This window comes from Podarcis bocagei, assembly GCF_964188305.1.
Source record: "Podarcis bocagei genome assembly, chromosome: 12".
NCBI lineage: Eukaryota > Metazoa > Chordata > Lepidosauria > Squamata > Lacertidae > Podarcis > Podarcis bocagei.
Genome location: NC_138137.1, coordinates 18,017,713 through 18,040,677, shown reverse-complemented (window position 1 = coordinate 18,040,677; position 22,965 = coordinate 18,017,713). Strand labels below are relative to the sequence as shown.

Genomic DNA, 22,965 nt, shown 5'->3' with positions numbered 1-22,965 from the left:
ACATATGGATCCAGAATTGGCCTCCACAGTCACTTATGGACTCACTGTTAAAACTGTGTTTATAGAAGACAATCTTACTCAGCTACGAGTGATCGCCATAGAAGAGAAGAATAATATAATTATTATATACAGCCATGGCAGAAGTTATTCTACCTGGTTATTCAATCTGTTTATTCAGTCTGACACCTCAGCAGCAGTCCTTGTTTGTGTAGATCTGCAGCAACAGGAGTGCAAAGACCATGCGCTGGTGTGGGACCACTGATATGAATGATAATTGTTTACATGAGGGATGACTTCAGTGTCTATAGCATGAGAGCCACACATATATACCAGTATCTTCAGTTGCAGCCCAGTTCACTCTGATAAACTGTTCTATGGAATTCAACATCTCAAACTGTCATGTGACATCAACACAGGGGACCTTGTAAATATTTTTTCCAAGGATATGTTGGGAAGGCAAGAGTTTCATATGTCGCTGTACCACTCAAAGAAACTGTAAAAGACATAAGAAGAAATGTAACGAGAGACAGTCCTGTGACTTTAAGCATAGGAAGGTTTCAAAGATTCCCCCACCCCTTGTTGACACAAATCTAGTTGAATTTGTGGGTGTTTGTGGTTAAAATGTTGTTAGCAAAAATATTATGAGAGGGCAAAGTAATTCTCAAGGATTTAAAGTAATAAAATACAGGAGTATTTTGAAAATTATGATACTGTGCTCCACTATGGCTTTTCCAATCTTTGGGGAAAGCTACAAATATAAATGGCAGCTATGTTTCCCCCCCCACCTTATGCCAGATTTTTTTTTATTTGTGTGTTGACAGTGGCTGCCAGCAGAAGCACAAAGAAAGTGCAAAGTAATTTTTGAGTGTCCGTCTAAATCCAAGGTTCCTTATTTAAAACCAGAAATACGCTAAAAACAACAAAGAGTTGAGAAAGATGTGGGAAATGACATTGCAGATTCAGATAAACAAAGAGGACTGATCAAAGCTGAGGGGCTTTAGATCAATCTCAGCACAATCTAGGGAATTGCCTTTAAAGCTTTTGCATGACTGGTATCTAATGCCCAGAAGAGTGGCATTTATGAAGCCTGGTACAGTTCCTTTATGCTGGTGGGGCGTGCCAGCGGTTTGGCACCTACCACCACATGTGGCGCAGCTGCATGAAGACCCATAAGTTCTGGGGGTCAAAGCAAAATGTCTCAGAATCTTCAACACTTGACCTTACTAAGCTTGTTTGATGGGCCTGATAAGGGCCTGAAAGACCAGGATTTTATTTCCTATCTTTTATTAGCAGCCTGATCCACCATAGCCAAAATCTGGAAGAACTTTACATTTCCTAATTTGGATTACTGGTAGCGAAAAGGCGTGGAGGGTGGAATTATTTGAAAAGTTCACCTGTAAGATGAGAGTACTTAAAGGTCAAAGGGAGTGAGATCCATTTCTGGGGACATAGTAATCCTTTATTGAACATCTGAATATGCAAAGTGGTCATAGACTGGATCCAAGACAATGTTTGGCAATTTCAGGGCTGAATCCCTTTTCTTTACTTCATTCTGTCTGTTCCTGCCATAACCAAGTATCATGAATACACTTTGGATATGCTGATGATATTACACTCTCTGGGGAAGGGGTGGAGAGTGGATTAGTGGATGCTGGGGGAGAAATGGGACTGATGTTTTTCAGATCTGACTACAGTATGGTTTTAATCTCTGTGTTGATGTGTTTGTTCTGAAACACACTAAAAATATATATATTTTAAAAAACACACCAAAAAATTTTCTGCGGCACCTTAAACACTAACGCATGCATTAAGGCACAGGCTTGTGGGGATCACAGTCTGTTTCACCAAATGCATAAACTGTTGTTCTGAGTTACAGAATAACACTCAGGATGACACTTGATGCATTAGGATAGCTTCATGAGCCTGTTAAAGTGAACTGTAGTCCACAAAAGCTTATAATAAGTTTGCAAATCATTGAAGTGCCACAGGATTCTTTACTGTTTCTGATGCAACAGACTAACATGGCTATTCCTCTGGAAATCGTTACTAAAAATGTGATGGCCTAGTGCAGAAATACATTTAGGACAGTCTGGCTTGAGAGAGAGAGAGAAACTTGTTATTATTCTTTGTTTCATCACTGTTTTCTCATTTCTATTTAATCTTGCCCTGATTTGCCTAAGAGCTCCCTCAATTTTTGCTTGTCAAACCTAGTCTTTTACTTTTGTTAATAATTACTAGTCACGTGAGTTTCAGGTATTTCTGTTAAAAGTGTGTGTGTGTGTGTGTGTGTGTGTGTGTCTGTGTCTGTGTCTGTGTATGATTGTGTGTAGGCTTCAGATGGTACTGTGGGTCGATTGGGAAGGTCATGAAGAAGCCTGGATTTTAATAGTACTATAATAAACATACATTATAGATGGCTGTTGGTATATTTGACAGAGCTCCCTATCATTAGCCAATCCACCCCAGGCAGCAGGTTTTGGGTACCATGAAATGGCAAAAAATTGTGAATGATTTAGTTTGTTATTTTATTTTTACCATCATGGAAAGGCATCTTGATTATCTGCCTCAGGCCCCAAAATGTCATGGTTTATTTGTCTGATTCTAGGTACTTAAAAAATTGGCATGCCTCTGTGATTCTAGGTACTTCAAAAACACAAGGAAGCAAAAAAGTAAAAGGGAGTATGGAACTTTATTGTGCAGAGTTATGAAGGAATCATATGCATAATTCCCTTGATAAAGGCACCATTGAAATGTGTTGGGAACACCAATCTTAGCAGATGTCATTTCTTTTTAATGTGTACTTCAAACAAGCCTAACAATCCCATTTCTCCCCCCTTTTCTTTCTTTCTTTCTTTCTCTTTCTTTCTTTCTTTCTTTCTTTCTTTCTTTCTTTCTTTCGCATCTTTGTAAGCTTCATAAATCTGCATTAAAGATGGACAGATTTTTTTCTGACACAGAGGACAACATCCAAAGTCATGTTTTTCAGCCTTGGGCTTTCGGAAGCCCTCCGGGGCTTCTCTAGAGCTGGGAATGTTACTATACCTGTTCTATTTTGCGGTGGAATTATGGGACTTGTTGGCATCTGTCTGTCTCACGAGACAATAGAGGAGCGCACCTTTGAGGGTGAAGTCAAATGCTGGAAGGGGAAATGGGGGGAAGATGGGGCTCTGGGAAGGTAGCCTATCTAGGAGAAGGAAAACTCTGATCCTTAACCTTCTCCGCCTTGTGGCTATACTTGTTCATGAAACCGGCTTTGGGAGCAAAACCCAAGGAACAATCCTTACCCACTGCCTTGTGGGACATCTTCGGGAGAATAAAAGTCTGAGGATAAAACCCTGCATAAAGCCAGAGTGGAGACCCTGAGATGGTTGGATGACACCTTTTATGCCTCCTTCCAGCAACTCCTGCAGCCAAGCTGGTGTCAAACGTATTGCTCCACTTTCCTTTGGATCACATCAGCGAGGCCAAGAGGGAGCCTTGTCTGGGCAGTCCAGGGCCTCCATCCACATTGCCCTGGCTTGCGCCCCAGAGAGGTCACTTTGGTGGGACTCGTACAGCCCGTGATTCCTGTACAGCATTGGTGGTTAATCTGTGGCCATCCAGATGTCATTGGACTCCAACTCCCATCAGCCCTAGCCACCACAGTCAGTGATCAGGCATGATGGAAGATGCAGTCCAGCAACATCTTGAGGACCACAGGGTAGCCCTTCCTGCTCTACAGCAAAAGGGCCCAGGGAAATTCTGTTTCCTCCACCTCACCACATGAGAGCCAGTGTGGTGTAGTGGTTAAGAGCGGTAGACTCGTAATCTGGTGAACTGGGTTCGCTTCCCCGTTCCTCCACATGCAGCTGCTGGGTGACCTTGGGCTAGTCACGCTTCTCTGAAGTCTCTCAGCCTCACTCACCTGACAGAGTGTTTGTTGTGGGGGAGGAAGGGAAAGGAGAATGTTAGCCGCTTTGAGACTCCTTCGGGTAGTGATAAGGCGGGATATCAAATCCAAACTCCTCCTCCTCCTCTTTCTCCTCCTCCTCCTCCTCCTCTTCCTCCTCCTCCTCTTCTTCTTCTTCATCATCATCATCTTCATCTTCTCCTTCTCCTCCTCCTCCTCCTTCCTAGGAGTTATCTTTGTGGGGAAAAGTAAAGATAGAGGAGAGGGATGCAAGATGGTTTTGCATTTATCCATTGTTATAGTTCCTACTGCCTATTTTTAAAAAAATTGTAAACAGACCTGGAATCTTTTTGATGGAGGGTGCTATAGAAATCTAACCCCGAAAAAACATAATAAATATGAACCTGCATTGCATTTTTGCTCTCACCCAGTTTGTGATGACAGTCTTAGGATGCAATTTTTAACCTACTTATCTGTAAATTAGCTGTGCTGAATTCAGTGAGACTTTGGTAGACATGCATAGGATCGTGCTGTTCGGGTATCTCCTGCGGAAGTTAACCATACAGCACATTGCGCTAGTTACCTGCCTGTGTGTGCGCTGTAACCTCTCAAGATAAAAGAAGCTTCGAGTGAATACTACGGAAACGGCACTCAAGTGAGCATTCAAGGAAATATTTTTAGCTAGCTTATCTCAACCATTAAGACTGTCTGTTATATTGGATTCCCTAATTGCTTGTGTCACAGTTGTTTCGCCAAAGGCTTGGTAGTGCTGTCTGTAATTGAAAACTTTATTTCCAAATTCCCTTCACAGGATATACCTGGCAAAAGCTCAAAATATTTCGCTCTGCAATCTTTCTGCTTATCAGCGCTGAATAACAGGGATAACCCCGCTGTCCTTTTCAAATGTGTCACCCTGTGGTTCGACCCTTTTCTCCCCCTGTCAGGGTTGGGGGAAACTTGAGGTTCAAACAGCATTAGCAGCGAAGGGACTTTTTTGAACCCCAGATAATTTTAAAATGCAGTTTGGGGGGGAAGAGGGGATGGGTAGGAAGAGATGCATATTTAGCTTGTACATTTGCATCATGGACCACAGCTTTGGGGCAGATTCACACCAGACATTTAAAGTGGTATGATACTGCATTAAACAGTAATTGCTTCTTCCAAAGAATCCTAGGAGCTGTCGTTTGTTAAGAGTTATTATTATTATTGTTATTAAAAATAATAATAAAATTTATTTGTACCCTGCCCTCCCCAGCCAAAGCCAGGCTCAGAGCGGCTAACATCATACAAATAACACAGTATACATAAAAACAGGCATCAATTAATTAAAATACATCTTAAAATTAATTCAGACAAATTAAAATTGGAACAAATGGCAGTTATCTGGTTAAGATTGAGAGCAGTTAATACTTGCCAGGACCAACTGTTTTCACTGATCATAAGGACCTGTGAACAGGCTGGTAGGCCTCCTTCATGCTTGTTCTTATACAGAAGAAAAAAGGTCAGACTGCCCCCTGGCCAAAGGCCTGGCGGAACAGCTTTGTCTTGCAGGCCGTGCGGAAAGATGTAAAATCCCGCAGGGCCCTAGTCTCTTGTGGAGAGCATTCCACCAGGCCGGGGCCACGGCTGAAAAGGCCCTGGCTTTGGTCGAGGCCAGTCTAATTTCCCTGGGGCCCAGGATCTTCAGAGTGTTGTTGTTTGCAGACTGTAAGGTCCTCCGTGGGACATACCAGAGGAGGTGGTCCCGTAGGTACGAGGGTCCTAGGCCGTAGGTTAAAACCAGCACCTTAAACCTTATTATCTATTATCATTCTTATCTATTAAAGGCAAGCTCGTGTGTGACAAGATGAACTAACTGGCTTCATAGATCTAATTATTATTATTATTATTATTATTTTGCTCAACTTTTAATAGTTAGCAGATGTTTATCTCTACTCATCAGTGAGCTCAACATGCAATTTGGAGTAAAGGATTTTCTCCCCTCCTCCCCTTTCCCAACTTCTTGTTCAAGGAAACATACATTACCATTGGGGGCGTTGGTCATATTTTATCATTCCAGTCGTTTGTGGATTAGGCCTGCAATCTCTACTGGGGCATGTTTCAAATTGGGGCATCTTGCATCTCCGCCAGAGGCACCTACAACAATGTCATCCATTCCTGCAGTGGGTTTTTGTCACATCCAGGACTCCTCTGGGGAGTCAAAAGAGAATATGCTGGTGGTTGAAGAGAAATGTGCCTAATAAGAATCTCCAGGCACAATTCTTGTGGTTTCTTCTTCTTCCTTTTTACAGAACTACAGACGAAGTAGCCAAAGGCAGAATGCTTTTAATAATAATAATCCAGGGATTGGAGAGACTCAAATTTATGTCATTTCCCCCAGACCGCTCATACTTCTGAGAAGTTCATTTTAAAGGCTTAGCAGCTAAGACAGCATGGACTCAACTTTGGAAGTCATTTGCACACTTCTTCTGAAGTCTGATGGAATAGTGGAACTTGGAAGAGAGTTTTGACCTATCTCATTAATATGTCAACTGTAAAAAGGGAGTGAAGCTACTTGAAAATTTTCTGGGAGAAAAAAATAATTATGGACTGTAGTCAATTAAGGGTTTCAGTACCTTCTGCAAGGAAATACTAAGGGGGGAAAGAAAGAGAAATGATTAATTTATTCCATGTGTCCTTTCCAAATCTTTTAATGATCAGTGGTGCTTCTATGTCATTTTGAACTACCTGACTGCAGATATAGTGCATATGGGATTCAAAATATATAACCTCCTGCCCAAATTATGCATATTATTTAAGTGCAAACGTGCAAGGAAATGATGGGCAGGTGTTGACCTAAAGGCTGCATGAAATGCCTGGACCAGTCAGTTTTCTGACAGTTTAAGTGTCTGTCAGCTTTGAAGCTGAATGCTGTTCTCTAAATATATGGGGAGTGGGGCTTTTTAAGTATCGAAGGAACAGTCCTTCAATGAATTAAGAGTGCAGTATGCCATGATCCAATAAAAACAACCACTGGTTGCTGGGTCTTCAATGGCACAGAGAACCAACAGGATTTTCTCCATGATAAACAAGTCACATAGTCCATTTGCTGTGAGCAAGGACCTGCCATTAGATGAGTAATGAATGTTGCTATTCAAATCAGACCTTAGGAAACTAGATCAGCTCATAGCTTGGTTGGATATAATCAATGGACTTTAGTTGTCAAAGCTATCCACCTCCTATTTTGGACTCATCACAACCCTCCGTGTATAGCACGTTTCCTCAGAAGCATCACCTAATTGTGATGAATGGGGATTAATCCCATGTAGTCTAAACCACTGAGCCTAGGGCTTGCCGATCAGAAGGTCGGCGGCTCGAATCCCCACGATGGGGTGAACTCCCGTTGTTTGGTCCCAGCTCCTGCCAAGCTAGCAGTTCAAAAGCACGTCAAAGTGCAAGTAGATAAATAGGTACCGCCCCAGCAGGAAGGTAAGCAGCATTTCTATGCGCTGCTCTGGTTCGCCAGAAGTGGCTTAGTCATGCTGGCCACATGACCCGGAAGCTGTCTGCGGACAAACGCCGGCTCCCTCGGCCAGTAAAGCGAGATGAGTGCCACAACCCCAGAGTCGTTCACGACTGGACTTAACGGTCAGGGGTCCCTTTACCTTTACTTTTAAGTATGACTAGGATCCAGTGGCGTAGCGTGGGTTGTCAGCACCCGGGGCAAGGCAATAAGGCAGGTGATGTTACACTTTATATGTGTAGCTACGGTCTCCTAGGACATTACACACACACACAAACCAACAAACCCCTCAACCCTCCAGGAAATGGGAACCTCACAACCTACATCTGGGTGAATTACCTAAGACTACACACACCTTTGACTGCCTTCTTCATACACCGAAGGGAATAGGATCATGCCACATTGTACTCTGCAATCGGCAGGCTGTATGAAGCTTTGGAATTGGCCAGGTTTAATAGAAATATGAAGAGTCTGCACTTCTGGCCTTGCCTGGTCAACAGTTCCTAATTCTAGCAACTGATTTCAGGGACCTTGGGTTAGAAAAAATCCACTCCAGGTTTAGGATTTGGGTATGGGCCTTTTCCAACTTTCTCTGGTACAACTGCTATAGCCATGCCTGGCTAAGAACAGGCTGGCCACAGTAGGACTACTGTTCACTGGGAACCTTGAGACTGGAATACTGCAATGTGCAATGTGCTCTATGGCCTGGTCTTGATACTCCAGTTATTGTCGAATGCAGTGGCTAGACACCTGATGGGGAAAGACACCTAAGAGCATGTGACACTTCTGCTAAAATGTTAGAACTGGCTGCCCATATGCTACCATGCCAGGTTCAAGGTTACTGTGTAAATATACAAACCCCAAGGACCACTAGAGCCCTTATGTCCTAGCTTGATCATCAAGATCATCCCTGGAGTGTTTTATCTTCAACTAGAAGTTGGTCTTTTCGTGTCAGCAGGCAACATCACTGCTAATTTTCAGACATCGTCTTCATATGCTGAAAGGCTCTTGAGTTGTTTAAACTTTTTCAGTGTGGGGTAGTCATATTTATTTTGTCTCATGTTTATGGTAGCTTACGTTTTATTGTACCTCCATATTTTGTTGTGCACTGCCTTGATATTTTATGTTAGGGGGCGGTCTATAAAATTTTCCTCTAAAATAAATAAATAAACTAGAATGGCTATCTGGTCTCTTCTGATCCCAGCCCCACCCAGAGCCCAGTGCTCTGTTCGTTGGGAAAGATGAAATTTCTTTCTGATGAATTTATGAGATAGGCCAAAGAAAAGAGAATTTATATTGCATTCCTTTGGGGAATTAAAGTGAAACCTTTCCTTTGATATGCCAAGATTCATAGCCCTATAAAAAGCTTGTTTGAAGAGTGGAGGGAAGATCTTCTTCAAGTATGAGGGCAGTGTTTCTCTCCAAAAACCTCTTCAGAATGAACAAAGTAACCCCTTGTCATATACTGTGACTAATGAGAGTTTAGGGTAGCTTTTAATGTTCATTTGTATTCTTTGCGTTTGGAGAGTTGTAAGTTAAATCTGCAGAAATCGCACCACAGGAATCCCTTGACATGAACCAAAAGGGAGCAGCTCTCTGCTTCAGATACCATAAAGTGTTGCTGAGGATAGCGTGGGGAATATCTGCTCTTTGGTGGGATCTCTCCTCATCAGCTGGAAATAAGCATGCATCAGAAGGCATGGCAGAAGTTGATGTGCATTGTGTTTGCTAGCTGTGCCACCCGTGCATTTTACCATTTATAAAGCACAATTAGAACCAACAGAAGGTGTGGTTTCATTCAGGGTGGCTTGAATGTCAGAAAGAACAGTGTGCAAGTGCAAGGAATTTAGAAGGACCCTGTTTCCAACTTTACAGTTAAAGGCCTGAGGGGTCCCAGCTAGATTTAAGGCAAATAACCCTAAGAAGGGGGAGGAGGAGCCTTGAAATTATTATCAACAATTAGCACCTGCACAGCAGACTGAGCAGGCACCCAAATCACCTGGCCAAAGTCTTATCCACTATGGTGAGATGCATTGTATTTCCACTTCTTCTTTTTTTAACCTTTTACCTATTTCCACCTAAAGTATAGTATTGATTCTTAAATTTTCATCCCGATAAATAAATCAGCACATGCCAGTATTATGCAAATTGGTTTCCTTACTTTTTCTTCGTTGTTTGGTGATGCATAAGTGGCCCCCCCTTAGAGGGATTGTACAGATTTGCTCTGTACAGTATCTCCGTATTTTCAGAAGCTGATTTGATAAGAGTTTGCAAAATGATTGTGAATGTCAGCACTTGCGGCATTTTGCCCGTCTGCTGCATGTCGCCATCTCTGTGCCCCCTCTGGGGTTGGGTCACAGGTAAACTTTACTTGCAAGCGATTTCAAGTCCACTTCTCTCTTGTCTTCTGGAGAGTCACTGTTCCCCAGTACAGCATTCTTGGACTCTTAGCTTCATTGACTTTCCAGTATTCTTTCATTTTCTGCAGGGGGGGGGGGGGAAATGTCTATGTGCTTTCCAAATGCAACATTGTGTGTGTTTATGTGGAGTCCAATTATTTGCATTTTACATTTGCTTTTTTCTTTCTCTCTCGATAGCCTAATTCCACAGTGAGAACATACCAAAACAGTAAATACCGAGTGACCATGAGTCCTGGCTTTAGTTCCCAGTGGAGCAGCAGCCAACCTCTTTGGAACACATACACTTTCCCAAGGACAAGCTTGCACTACCAATCCCACGCTAGCTACACCTACTGTGCTGGACACACTGCGGTGAGTAACTATAGCAACCTGCATCCTGTTGGTCGGTGAAAAATAGTAGGACTTGCCATCACATGCTGACAAATGATTGGGCTTCACCAGTGTTTCCTCTATGCCAGTGTAATTGGACGTGGCTTGTCCTTATGTGGGTCAACTATTGTCATTCTACGACCATATACTGTCTTCCCCACCATGGGTCTTGTTGCATCTGTGTTCTGTGAAGATGAGGCACTGGCTATGATTTAGTAGTTGTATTAGTTGTAATGAAGGTGTATTAACTGTTTTCTATTTTAGTCTTTAACTTTTGAGACTTAGCATAGCTAAATGGCTATTCGTTGAGCCCAAAAGTCTGTAGAGTGTTCGTTAATTATAATGGTTCTTCAGTAGAACCTATTATCTTCTGTCATCATCTTTGGTCAATTTGCTCAGCACACTCGCTAGAGAACATAATTGCCACCTCTGTGCTAAGCTGCTGAACATATTTGTACCTAAACAAGTAGTGAACAGTTGGGAAAGAGCTGAGAACATAATGCTCACCTCATCTTCCTAGTTTGATATCAGTGAAAGGACAATTATGGCTGTCATTATAAAAACAGTTTGGGGACCACTTTCTGAAACTTTAGTGCAGTGCTAAAGAAAAGGCTACGTGTTTTGGCTTCAGGAGGAATCTAAGAGTGAGAGCAAATGTTATGCAAGCCACAAGAATGCTGTCAGAAACATTGTGATGTATATCCTCCACCCCTCCTCATAATTTTTGGGCATGCTCACCAGATTTTTGTTGTGGCTTACCCCATTCCACATCACTGGCCAACACTGGCCAAGAACATCTCCATGGAAGTGTTTTCTGCATCACATTAATGGCAGATACAACATATTGCCCTTAGTGCTGATTCACATATGCATGTATATCATTTGACTTAGGCTAGAATTGTAGAGATGGAAGGGGGCAGAGGGTCATGTAGTTTAACCCCCTGCAATGCAGGAATCTTGCCTACAGCTGTCCCTGGGTGAGCTTGAACTTGATATGTGATGCCTCACAGATGAGTTCGTAAGTTGTGTTCCTTGGGTAGTGTCCAGTGTGACGTGGGAGCAGAAGACTCAATGGATATTTTTATTACCCTCATTCCCCCTACAGTCAGGTGTAAATCCCCACCCCAAAATAAGCCTTAGGAAGAGCACCTATGGGCTGTGTCACCTGTGGTTGCAGTAGGAGAGGGAAAATCACTCCGAAATGGGGAGAGGAATTTTTCACTAGATTCCTTTCCTCATTTCAGGTATTCTCCCATCCCAGAGCAGCCCCAGGTGACACAGTTCACAATGGTCCCCCTGAAGTGGGGCGGGATATTGATTACATAATCTTGCCTTCTACCCACACTGTGTTTGAAAAGTATTGTGCTTGACGTGATGTCAGCTTTATGGAAGCTCCATCTGTGGTGTTGTCGTGAGGGCTGCTTTGTACATGTCAGTTGCCAACTTGATGAACTTGTGTATGAGAACTCTTTCTGAGAAGGTCAATGAGATAGGGCCATGGGTTTTTCTTTTGCAACTCTGCCCATGAGCGTGGCTTGTTCTCATTGCAAATCAAAATGCATCAATAATTGTATGGTGCCCTGTAACTCACGGTGTAACTGGCTCTCTTAGCATCAGTTGCATTTCACCAATAATGCCAATGCATGCTCTCTCTCGTATATTACGTTGAAGTGTCTCTGAACAATTTGAGATTGTGTGAACTGCTTCCAGTCTACAACACTCCTTGGTGAAGTTTGGACTCAACGACAGCTATCCTAAAGTTGGGGGGATGATTAAGATGACCCACCCTCAGATATTTATGGATCCTGATGGAATCCTGAATACTCTGGGGACTTTCTAGTAGACAGAGCAGGTGATCCAGCCTAGGCTTTTGTCTTAACTGTGGAACAGTGAGATACAAAGGGTGGTTTTCCATGCCCCTGAAGTTCGATAGGCCTTCACTACTGGCTGAACCTTTGGTGTGTTAGCCTTTGCCCTGTGGAACTCCCTACCAGCATGGCTTCAGCAAGAACCATTTCTCCCTTCTTTCAGAAATATTCTTTAAAATTTTGTTGTCATTGTTTACGCACTCCTTTACAACACAGTTTTTTTCTTTTAACCAACCAGTGTCTACTCAGTTTTAGTGGTCTTTTAATTACAGTTTATGGATATTTGTAGACTGAGTGCAGCTAACTTTTGCACTGGAAGAGGTTACTTCTGCATTCCTTTTAATTTTAGTTATTGCTGAAGAGTGCCTCCAGAATTCTCCCACATCCCTTAAAAAATGCTAGAGAAGAGAACAGTGGAAGTGCTCTTGACAAATAGTGTAAATGACCAAAGTTAAAACGGCCTGCAAGAAGATGGGCATTGCTTAAGTTTAAGCAATAGCCCATTTCCCCAGCGATGCACAGTTAGGTCCTAAATCAATGGGAATGTCTGCACTCTCCCTTGGCTGCCTAACAAGAAATGGCTGCAGTTCTGCACCCTGTGGCTAAGGACGGCAGAGTGTAGTGTAACTCTCACTATCCTGCCAATTGGCTCTGTGCACAGGGGGTTTTTTTAGGCTTTTGCTTCCATGGACATGACACATCACAGATTCAAAGACTATTTTGGATATTCCTTACTTTGGATGATAGAGGTTCCCCCCCTCTCTCTTACACACACACACACACACACAGAGAGAGAGAGAGAGAGAGAGAGAGAGAGAGAGAGAGAGAGAGAGATGTGTTTGAGAAATTTCCTGGAATCATGAATGAAAAAGCACGGCTTCAAGATTTGCAAAGTACCGTATTTTTTCACTCTATAAGACGCACTTTCCCCCTCCTAAAAAGTAAGGGGAAATGTGTGTGCGTCTTATGAAGCAAATGCAGGCGGGAGGCTCTGCTCAGCGCTCCCTTTAAAGAGCCGCATGGAGCGTGCGTGCGGCTCTTGGGGGCTTTTCCCCGGCCAGGAAAGGCTGCAAACGGCTAAACAAGAAGCCAGGACAGCCAGCAGGATTGCTGTGCAGTGATCCCGCTTGCTGTCCTGGCTTCTGGGATTCAGAATATATTTTTTCCCTTGTTTTCCTCTTATTGTCTGGTGCGTCTTGTAGAGCGAAAAATGCGGTAAATCAATATAGACCAGGGGTCGGCAATGTTTTGGGGGCATGGGCCGGTTTGCGATCCTGCAGCCGCACGTGTGTGCTTGTGTGCGCGTGCATGCATGCATAAACGCCATTTCCAGCGCTCTTTCCGGCGTGGAGGAGGCCTGTGCAGCTTCCCATTGGCTGGAGGAGCTTTCTGCAGTCAATGGGAAGCCGCCCAGCATTGCGGAAGGTGGTCCCTGCTCTGCTCCGCGCACGGGAGCCAACCGAGTGGCCGACAGGGTCCATGGGCCAGTTAAATGACCCTCATGGGCTGCTTCCGGCCCATGGGCCTTAGGTTGCCTATGCCTAATATAGAGACTTGCAGGAGAACACCTGGGGCAACATCAGGGCAACCTTCCACTTTCCAATGCTAACTGCTGACATTTTTATTTTTTTAAAAAATTTTTTATCTGCGGAAACCATCTTAGAGTAGCAAAGTCACAAACACCAGCTTATTAGGACGCTTTGCGGAAAGAATAAATAGAGAGCCTACACATCCATTGTGTTGGGTTCCTTCAGGGGAAAAGATGTCAGGATCAAACAAATGCATCTCTCAATTAGCTCACCCTACCTAAACCTTCCACACTTCTTTGCATCTGAAGCAAACCATCCCAGTGGCTTCTTAGATTGCTTTTGCTGCTGCCTCTTTAGGCCAGCTTTTTCATAGCAGCAATCTCATGCAGTTAATTCAAATCAAATCAGCTTATCAGCTTGGTTCATTGTAAGTCTTTCATAACCGCTCGTGTGTGACAGCCCATTAAAACTTGGCCAGAGTCTTTAAAACATCACTGGGAGGAAAAAAACCTGCAAATATATTTTACATTCAAGCTTTTGAGCTGCCTGGGCATATTTGTTTTGTACTATTAACCTTTGAAATTGAGCTTCTTTCCAGGGGTTGTAGGGACAAGGCAGTGGGTAATATATCGGTTTAGCCGAGGTAATTTACCCAATTTTACTTTATATGGGATTAGCTTTATTACGGAGTGGGGAGGCAGGGGGGAACACCATCAGAAAAATCTGTTACCTACAGGGTTACATAGTTTGTCCAGCAATTCTTCTAATGGGCACTTCACAATTCATGTGAATGTTTACATCTTTGTATTCAGTTTAGGGGGGGAAAAGGTACACTTGGATAGCCAACACACTGTCCTCTGGATGTTGTGGACTACAACCCCCATCGTCCCTAACCATTTGTGATGCTGGCTGTGGATGATGGGACTTATAGTCCAAAGCAACTGGAAGGCCACAGAATAATAAAAAAACCCTTCCAGTAGCACCTTAGAGACCAACTGAGTTTGTTATTGGTATGAACTTTCGTGTGCATGCACACTTCTTCAGAGACCAACACGAAAGCTCATACCAATAACAAACTCAGTTGGTCTCTAAGGTGCTACTGGAAGGATTTTTTTTATTTTGTTTCGACTATGGCAGACCAGCACAGCTACTTACCTGTAACTGGAAGGCCACAGGTTAGGCATCCTTGGGGTGCAGAAATCATGAGATGGACTGTAAGTCCCATAATTCTGTAGCAAGATGTAAGAGCCACAGCATCATTTCCAGCCATAGAGAGGCCCAGCATGTCTGAAACGTGACTTGAGTGCTATTTCAACCAGGAACCTGCTGGAGAAGTTGTATACTCATCAGGGTCAGCCCTACTATTAGGCAAAGTGATGCATCTGCCTCAAGTGGCAAATACAGCGGGGTGGGGTGTGAAGGAAGAGCTATGAGGACAGTGCTCTAGTCTAGGTCAGCCTTTACTAGGAGAATAGGAGAAGTTGATCTCTCAGCGACTTCTGACACCTTCTGGAATGACTCAGCGGGTTGGAAGTTGGAGTTTACTATATTGCAGTGATTATTTTCCTACCTGAAGAGTTGCTGCCAGAAAGTAGCACTGGGGACTGTTACTTAGTCCCATGTCTTTGGGGCTATGGGGTCCCACAGCAGTATAGTCTGCCTCCAGTGTTATTCCATATCTATATGAAACGGTTTGGAGAGGTCAGCTAGGGATTTTCAGCTATTCCATCTGAACCAGGAGAGGTTACGAAGGTATTGGACCAGTGCCGGGAAACAGTGAAAGACTGGCTAGGTACCAATAAACTGAAGTTGAATTGCAATCAGATGGAGGTTCTGTGAATGGGTGGTTGGTCATATTCAGGAATTAGGTAGTACAACTTGGTCTTATAGGGGTTGCACTCTGAAGGAACATATTCATAGTACATCTGGGTCCCAGTCTGTCACTGGAGTCACAAGTAGCCTCTGTGGCTAGGAGTGTTCATCCCCAGCTCCAGCCATTTCTAGACCAGGATAGCTTAGCTACAGTAGTCCATGTTTTAGTGACATCCCACCTGGACTACTGTAACGTGTTCTATGGGGGTTGTCCTTGCAGACGGTCAGGAAACTGCCATTAGTGTAGTGGAGAACACGGCTTGTCAGGTTGGTGTGTGGAGCAGTTCAATGGGGGACCACTGCTAGTGATCTACCAGGCCCAATCCAAGGTGTTAGTACTAGTGTATAAAGCTCTGATACTGTTTAAAGGGTAAAGGGACCCCTGACCTTTAGGTCCAGTCGTGGCCGACTCTGGGGTTGCGGCGCTCATCTTGCTTTATTGGCCGAGGGAGCCGGCGTACAGCTTCCGGGTCATGTGGCCAGCATGACTAAGCTGCTTCTGGCGAACCAGAGCAGTGCACGGAAATGCCGTTTACCTTCCCGCCGGAGCGGTACCTATTTATCTACTTGCACTTTGATGTGCTTTCGAACTGCTAGGTTGGCAGGAGCTGGGACTGAGCAACCATTGCTCACCCCATTGCGGGGATTCGAACTGCCGACATTCTGATTGGCAAGTCCTAGGCTCTGTAGTTTAACCCACAGCACCACCCGCGTCCCTTGTGATAGTGTTTAGGCAGGCTCTAAAAAATAGGGGGGGATAATGAGGGGGTGCAATGGACAGTTTTCTCCATTTTTAGTCTTATGGCCGGCTATGATAATGATATATTGATCTGAAATAGCTTTATGCTCCTATTATGCCAGTGATCATGTTGCTTTCATTTTATATGGTTTCCAATTGTTTTGAATCTTACATGGTGCCATGGGAAGCTACTGTATTCTGAATGGCTGTGAATAATTTTGAAAGTAAATAAATAATAAAAAGAACAACACAGTCTGCTTTTCCAAGCATAAGTATGTATTGCTCAGCAAACATAATAATCTAAGGAGGAGAGGAATATACTTTTTCTTTCTGATTTTGATAGCTGCCTTAGAAAAGCAGTCAAACGAGAATTGCATCTGTAGATATTGTACCCACAGAGTGCTTTAGCACAAGACTGCTATGAATAATCTGCCCATACAACAAACCTATACAGCACTATATAACACAGAGACTTTAAAAATATTTTCTGAACGCCAAAGATCACGCCTCAAAACCTCCTAAAGAAACTATTAGTTGGGGTGGGGGGATTCAGTGTAGGCCCAGTTTTTATTTGGAAAATATTTCTTATTTGAAGATGGAAAAATAACCCTAATTTAAAAACTTTGAGGGCAGGGGCAGAGAAGAACTTCCTCACCCAGCCTTTATACCCTGTGAGTTACACATAAAATAAACAAGATGTGTTGTCCCTTAAATTTTACGTTAGGGAATAAATTTAAATACCTTGGATTGAGTAACTTTCTCTTCTTTTCTAAAAAGATTATATATATGAAATCCATAAACATATTGTAATTTTGACTGGTAAAGTGGTAAGGAAGTTGGCGTAACTTTGCCTCCCTCACCTCCCACTAATCCATTTCATGAATGGGAAAAGCACTTGCCTTGTGTACTTACCTTGTTTTCATTCCAGTCATGTGTTCAAACTGTTTCAGGCGCAGTGACATTCAGTGCACCATCAGCAGCGACCCATGCTTGCAGGCTGACTCACTTTGGTTACAGGCCCATTGTGCTCTGGGTTTATGACCACTTAAAGCAAGGAAGCATCGGCGATGCAAATAAGTTGTGGCGCATAAGGCAGTTGCCATTGATGGCATTGTCAGAGAGCATCCTTAAACCCTGAAGGTGGAGTAGGATTCCTAGCTTAGCTTATACAGTGCCATGTATACAGAAAAAGGACCCTGTTGTCCAAAACATCGACAAGTCTTGTACAGTGGTGCCCCGCAAGACGAATGCCTCGCAAGACGGAAAACTCGCTAGACGAAAGAGTTTTCCGTTTTGGAGGTGCTTCGCAAAACGAATTTCCTATGGGCTTGCTTCTCAAGACGAAAATGTCTTGCGAGTTCCTGCGGGGGTTTTTTCCTTCCCCCCCATTTCTAAGCCGCTAAGCCGCTTATCAGCTTATCCAATAAGCCGCTAAAAGCCGCTAATAGCGCTAATCCGCTAATCCGTCAATGGGCTTGCTTCGCAAGACGAAAAAACCGCTAGACGAAGAGAATCACAGAACGGATTCTTTTCGTCTTGCGAGGCACCACTGTACAGTAATCCATTTACTCACCTATTTAAAGAAAACAAATATAACCGTACCTTGTTTTGCGGCCGGGATCCGTTCTGGAGCCCCAGCCTCCAGACGAAAAGGACGCAGGGCAAAGTATCACGTCTGTGCACGTGTGCGGAGCAGTTTGCACTTCTGCGCATGCGCGAGTGGTAAACTCAGAAGTAACCCGTTCTGGTACTTCCGGGTTTGCTGCAGACGTTCGCCGGAATGGACACTAGACAAGGCGGATGTTTGCAGAGGTATTACTGTACTCGAGTTGGTGCAGCATATCCTGAAGAGATCAGGCCTTCTTCTTTGAACTCAAGAAAGAATTGGAATGGTTTTCTGGAAGGGATGGACCGCTGATCCTTGACCCAGTCTTTAATGTTTGAGGAACACCTTATACTTAATATATTTTACTATCAAATGATTTTTCCAGACCCAAGTGCCTTTTGGGGGGGCATGGGGGAGGGATCAAAGTCAGAAATAGTATTATTTCTCCCTTTTTCATCGGCTGCAGTAACAGGCTCACAGAGTAAGTTGTTTTTCTACCTGACTTTGAACATTGCTTTTTCTTTAAATCTCTTCCCATACAGCCACTACTTAGTGTCTTTCGTCTCGCCAAGTGGGACAGGTGTAATTATTCACCTCTGAGCTGTGGGAAGGAGAATATAATTCAATGCAGTGCTCCATCAGCCAGTGCAATTCATTGCTTCACATAGCGTTTACTTTATGTGGGTCAGTTAAAACGTTGAAAGGGTGCATTGTGTGAGCCTCCCCACCGTAAACAGACGTAGCAGATCATCCTTAAAATTTAAGCATACAAGGTGACACGGTATGGTGGATCAGGGCTTTTCATTCAGGCCTAAAATGACTGCAGTTGCTTGAAGTAATCATAGAATCATAGAATTGGAAAGAGCCCTGAGGATCATCTAGTCCAACCCCCTGAAATGCAGAAATATGCAGCAGCCCCATACGTACCAGCACTGAACCTGCAACCTTGGTGTTATCAGTGCCATGTTGTAGCCGCCTGAGGTGAAATGGTGTTGTAGAAGATGGGTCTTTCTCCCCTAAATAATTTGGCTGGACAGGGTCAAGTGCCATTATGCAGTATAGTTGATGACTCTCACAACAATATCAGAACAGGTATTCCATTTCTCCCTTTGCCCCAAAATAAGTATGGACAACTTTTGTTGTTTCTGTTGGCTGGCCTACGATGGAGAGGCTCAAAGCATTACACTCCAAAAGGTTATTGCTTCTCGCATGGCCACAGTTTTGGATTCCAGCAGAAGTCAGCCACGGACTTCCGTCCCTCTGCTCAGCATCACTGCAAAAACCCAATCTCTAAGCTCTGCTTGAAACTCTGCCTTATTGTCACCGTCTTCTCCTCCTCCTCCTCCTCCTCCTCCTTCTTCTTCTTCTTCGATCCTTTATTGTTGCGCAACAGGTTTTTTATTTTCTTTTTTCATTCATTACATACACCTCATATTCATAACCTTTACTAAGCATTCCTGCCTCCCTCCCCTCCTGGACTTCCCCCAACATCCGCTTCTGATTTGTTTCTCCTTTCACCTACTTTGCTACATCCTAAAAGAAAAAAAAATATTAATAACATATTTATACAATAACATCAAACCTAAAAACATAAAAATAACAATGAATACACCATATTATTTCTCTATCTTCAACACATTTTCTAATACTAATAATATGGATGTTTATTTAAATCCTGCCAGCAAGTCTATAGTCTTTCTTTGTTTCTGCAAGTATAATATAAATGGTTCCCATTCTTTTTCAAAGTCACTGTTGTCTTTTTCTCTTAGTCTGTCTGTCCGTCATTTTTGCCAGTTCTGCATAGTTCATCAGCTTTTCCTGCCATTGTTCTTTAGTTGGTATTTCTCCAGTCTTCCAGTTTTGTGCAATCAACATTCTCGCTGCTGTAGTGGCATACATAAATAAAGTCCTCTTTTCTTTCAGTATATCCTGGCCTAAAATACCTAGTAGAAAGGCTTCTGGTTTTTTTTACAAAAGTCATTTTCAACATTTTCTTCAATTCATCATATATCATTTCCCAATAAGCTTTTACCTCCTTACAATCCCACGACACATGGTAAAACGTACCTTCCGCTTCACATCTACAACACTATTTCTTTTCATTTTTATACATTTTTGCCAATTTAACCAGTGATTTATACCACCTGTACATAATTTTCATATAGTTCTCTCTCAATAATATGCAATCTGTAAATTTCAAATTTACTTTCCATAATTTTATCCAATCCTCAAATTGTATGTTATGGCCTATGTCTTGCGCCCATTTAATCACTACCGATTTTACTTCTTGCCTTGTTGTCTTCTAACTAACTCTGAGTTGAAGGAGAGACCACTTTCTCTGGCGAGATTCCTAATGACTCATCACTTTCCTTTTGTTCTCACCCCATGCAGTCTCCTGAATACAGGAAGCTGAGTCCAGCCATTAAGTGTATGATTTTCAGTTTAACTCTCTAAGCATTGATTAAATTCTAACACTTACTAAATCCAGGAATTTAGGGAAACCTGGCACCCACAAGCGCTGGTACTCCCAACACACACAAACTTACCGTGTCAGAGGCAAGTAATGCCAGAGCCAACAATGGGCCCCCCTTTTCTATCTTTCTCGCCCTTGTTCCTTTCTCTCTCTCTCTTTCCTACCATTTCCTACCAGTTACAGGGAACCAGGCAGAGGGCCTTCTCGGTAGTGGCGCCCTCCCTGTGGAACGCCCTCCCACCAGATGTCAAAGAGAAGAACAACTACCAGACTTTTAGAAGACATCTGAAGGCATCCCTGTTTAGGGAAGCTTTTAATGTTTAGTAGACTGTTGTATTTTAATAATTTGTTGGAAGCCGCCCAGAGTGGCTGGGGAAACCCAGCCAGATGGGCGGGGTATAAATAAATTATTATTATTATTATTATTATTATTATTATTATTATTATTATTATTATTATTATTATTATTATTATTATTTCCCTCATTTTGCCACCAGCATGAAATTAGACTGTATGCCGTATGAAATTGAGGTTGAAGCCATATGCAGCCCTAAGGCTACAAGTTGCCCACCTCTGAGGCTTAGGAGAATTATTACTTTAGTGGCACACAATGAATGTGAGATTACCCCCTGAAACCATTAGACAACTAGTTTATACTGAGTCAAACCATTGCTTCAGTATTGTTTACACTGACTGGTAAGAGTTTCAGACTGAGGTCTCTCCCAGTCCTATATAGTGATGTCAGGGATTACAGCAGAGACTGTAGCCACTGAGCGACACCCTTCAAATTCCACTGTAAAAACTCATTCATGAATTGGTTCTTTGCTACACACATGTAGAAGCTATGCTGGTTATTTCCAACTTTTTGTATTACTTCCCCATACGCCAATAAGGAACCAGTACTTCTGAACCTGTGCATACAGCAGAATCAGAATGGGACATGATGTAAACAGAACATATATGCAAATGTCTGCTTGCTGTTAGAAATGCATTTTGCTGAAGAAGAGGGGGGGGGGGAAACACAATTAGCTACAGCAAAGTGGAAAAGGCTTGAGGTTGGGGAATAGCCAGCTGTGTTCCTGCATCATGGCTTCATATAGTCAGGACATTACTTCCCACCCCCCACCATATGGCAGTGCAGTCAAAAGAGTCATGTTACGTTAACAATAGACAGGAAGCATGTTAAAGCTTCTGTAAGACATTTCTGCTATCCGAAGCCAAAACTTTGTGATGCACAGACACACATACACACATGCCTCCAAACCTGTTGGAAGTCGTGGCATCAGCATAAAACTCAGGAAACAATTGTTTCCCCAAATTTCAAAGACACTTCTCTTTGCTAGTTTTTGAGCACCATTATAGCCAAATACAAGGTACTCTCTCCAACAACGGCTCCCTTTCAAAAACTTCCATTTAAGAGCGCAAATCCTTTACTTATCAACTTTGATGCAAGTCCCACTGATGTCAATAGGACCCACTCACAGGTTTAAACAGGACGCTTTGGACTGGGAAAGTGTGTGGGTGGATTTTCTGATTTCCAAAAAAAATGGGAGTGGGGTGGGGAGCTAATTGGGTTCCATGGGGCTTTCAGGACATGATAACTGCGAAAATCTGTGCAACATCAGAAAATTTGTCACCTTTGGATTCTACTCTCTCTATGAGTAGGCATATTTAAAGCATGACCTTTAAAATAAATCCTCTCTCACCCTTTGGAAAACAGTCAATTTTTCATGAAACCAGAAATCATTCTTATAAAAAACTGAAGCCTCTTGGTTCTTTGTTATCGTTTTAAACTGACCGGTCACATGCTGGAATTTACAATGGACTGGAATCAACCTACTTGGTGCACTGGGCTCTCACCAGTATATACCTGGGGTTTTCTTCCCTCTTTGACCCTTTCCCACTTGCATTTCCCCTACAATTGCTTTGGACGGGGAGAAGGGTGGTTGTTCTGTCTGGGAAGTCGAAATGCTTGCACAGATCAGAAGACTGCAACATTAAATCCCTTTTAACGGTTCAAATATTCTGCTTTTTAAACACAAGAGAGACTGATTCATATATTTATGTATTTATATTTACACTATTTATAACCCCTGTTTTTCCAACCAGCATGGGCAGCTCTAGGTAGCTAAGAAAAGTATAAAACTAGTTATTCAAATGACAAAAGGTAAATGTAGCCAATGCTGTTTATGTATTCTTGAGTGCTGCTCCAAAACAAAATGCCTTCAACATTTTCCTAAAAACAAGATAAAATCAGACTTGGATAAGCTTCCTTAGGGAAGGTATTCATAATTGTGGAGCCGCAGCTGGAAGCTCCATACACTTGGAACTAATTTGAAAAGTAGATGGGGCTCAGTGCAAATAGAAATTTTGTGTAGGATATAAAAATGGAAACAGGGTTTTTTAAAATAATTATAATAATAGAATTGTTAAAAAAAACAAGGAATTGGCAATGGGCTGGATGTGGATTTCATTGGTTATGCTTTAGTCCCATTGACATCTATTAAGTTGCTCAGGACGTGAATTCAGTCCCATTGATTGTGGCGAAAGCATGGCCAACTCACAGAACGTTTCTATGTTTCTACTCTTATTTTTTATTCTTCAGTTTGGTTGTGTATTTTTTAATGTTTTATTTATTGTTTACGGCTGCTTTTGTTATGCTGTAGTTATGTATTGTTTTTATGACACAAGCCGCATT

General features: G+C 42.8%; 1 protein-coding gene across 6 annotated transcripts in view; it reads left to right on the top strand.

Annotated features, from left to right (window-relative positions):
* Positions 1–22,965, top strand: part of RBMS3 (RNA binding motif single stranded interacting protein 3) — a gene marked incomplete at its 3' end in the record, with an annotated part of 773,357 nt that overhangs the window by 205,220 nt on the left and 545,172 nt on the right. For all 6 annotated transcript variants that reach the window (XM_081164680.1, XM_081164679.1, XM_081164684.1 and 3 more), the window contains one exon: positions 9,989–10,162. In XM_081164680.1, the coding sequence (XP_081020806.1) occupies positions 9,989–10,162 (174 nt within the window). The remainder of the gene's footprint in view (positions 1–9,988; positions 10,163–22,965) is intronic.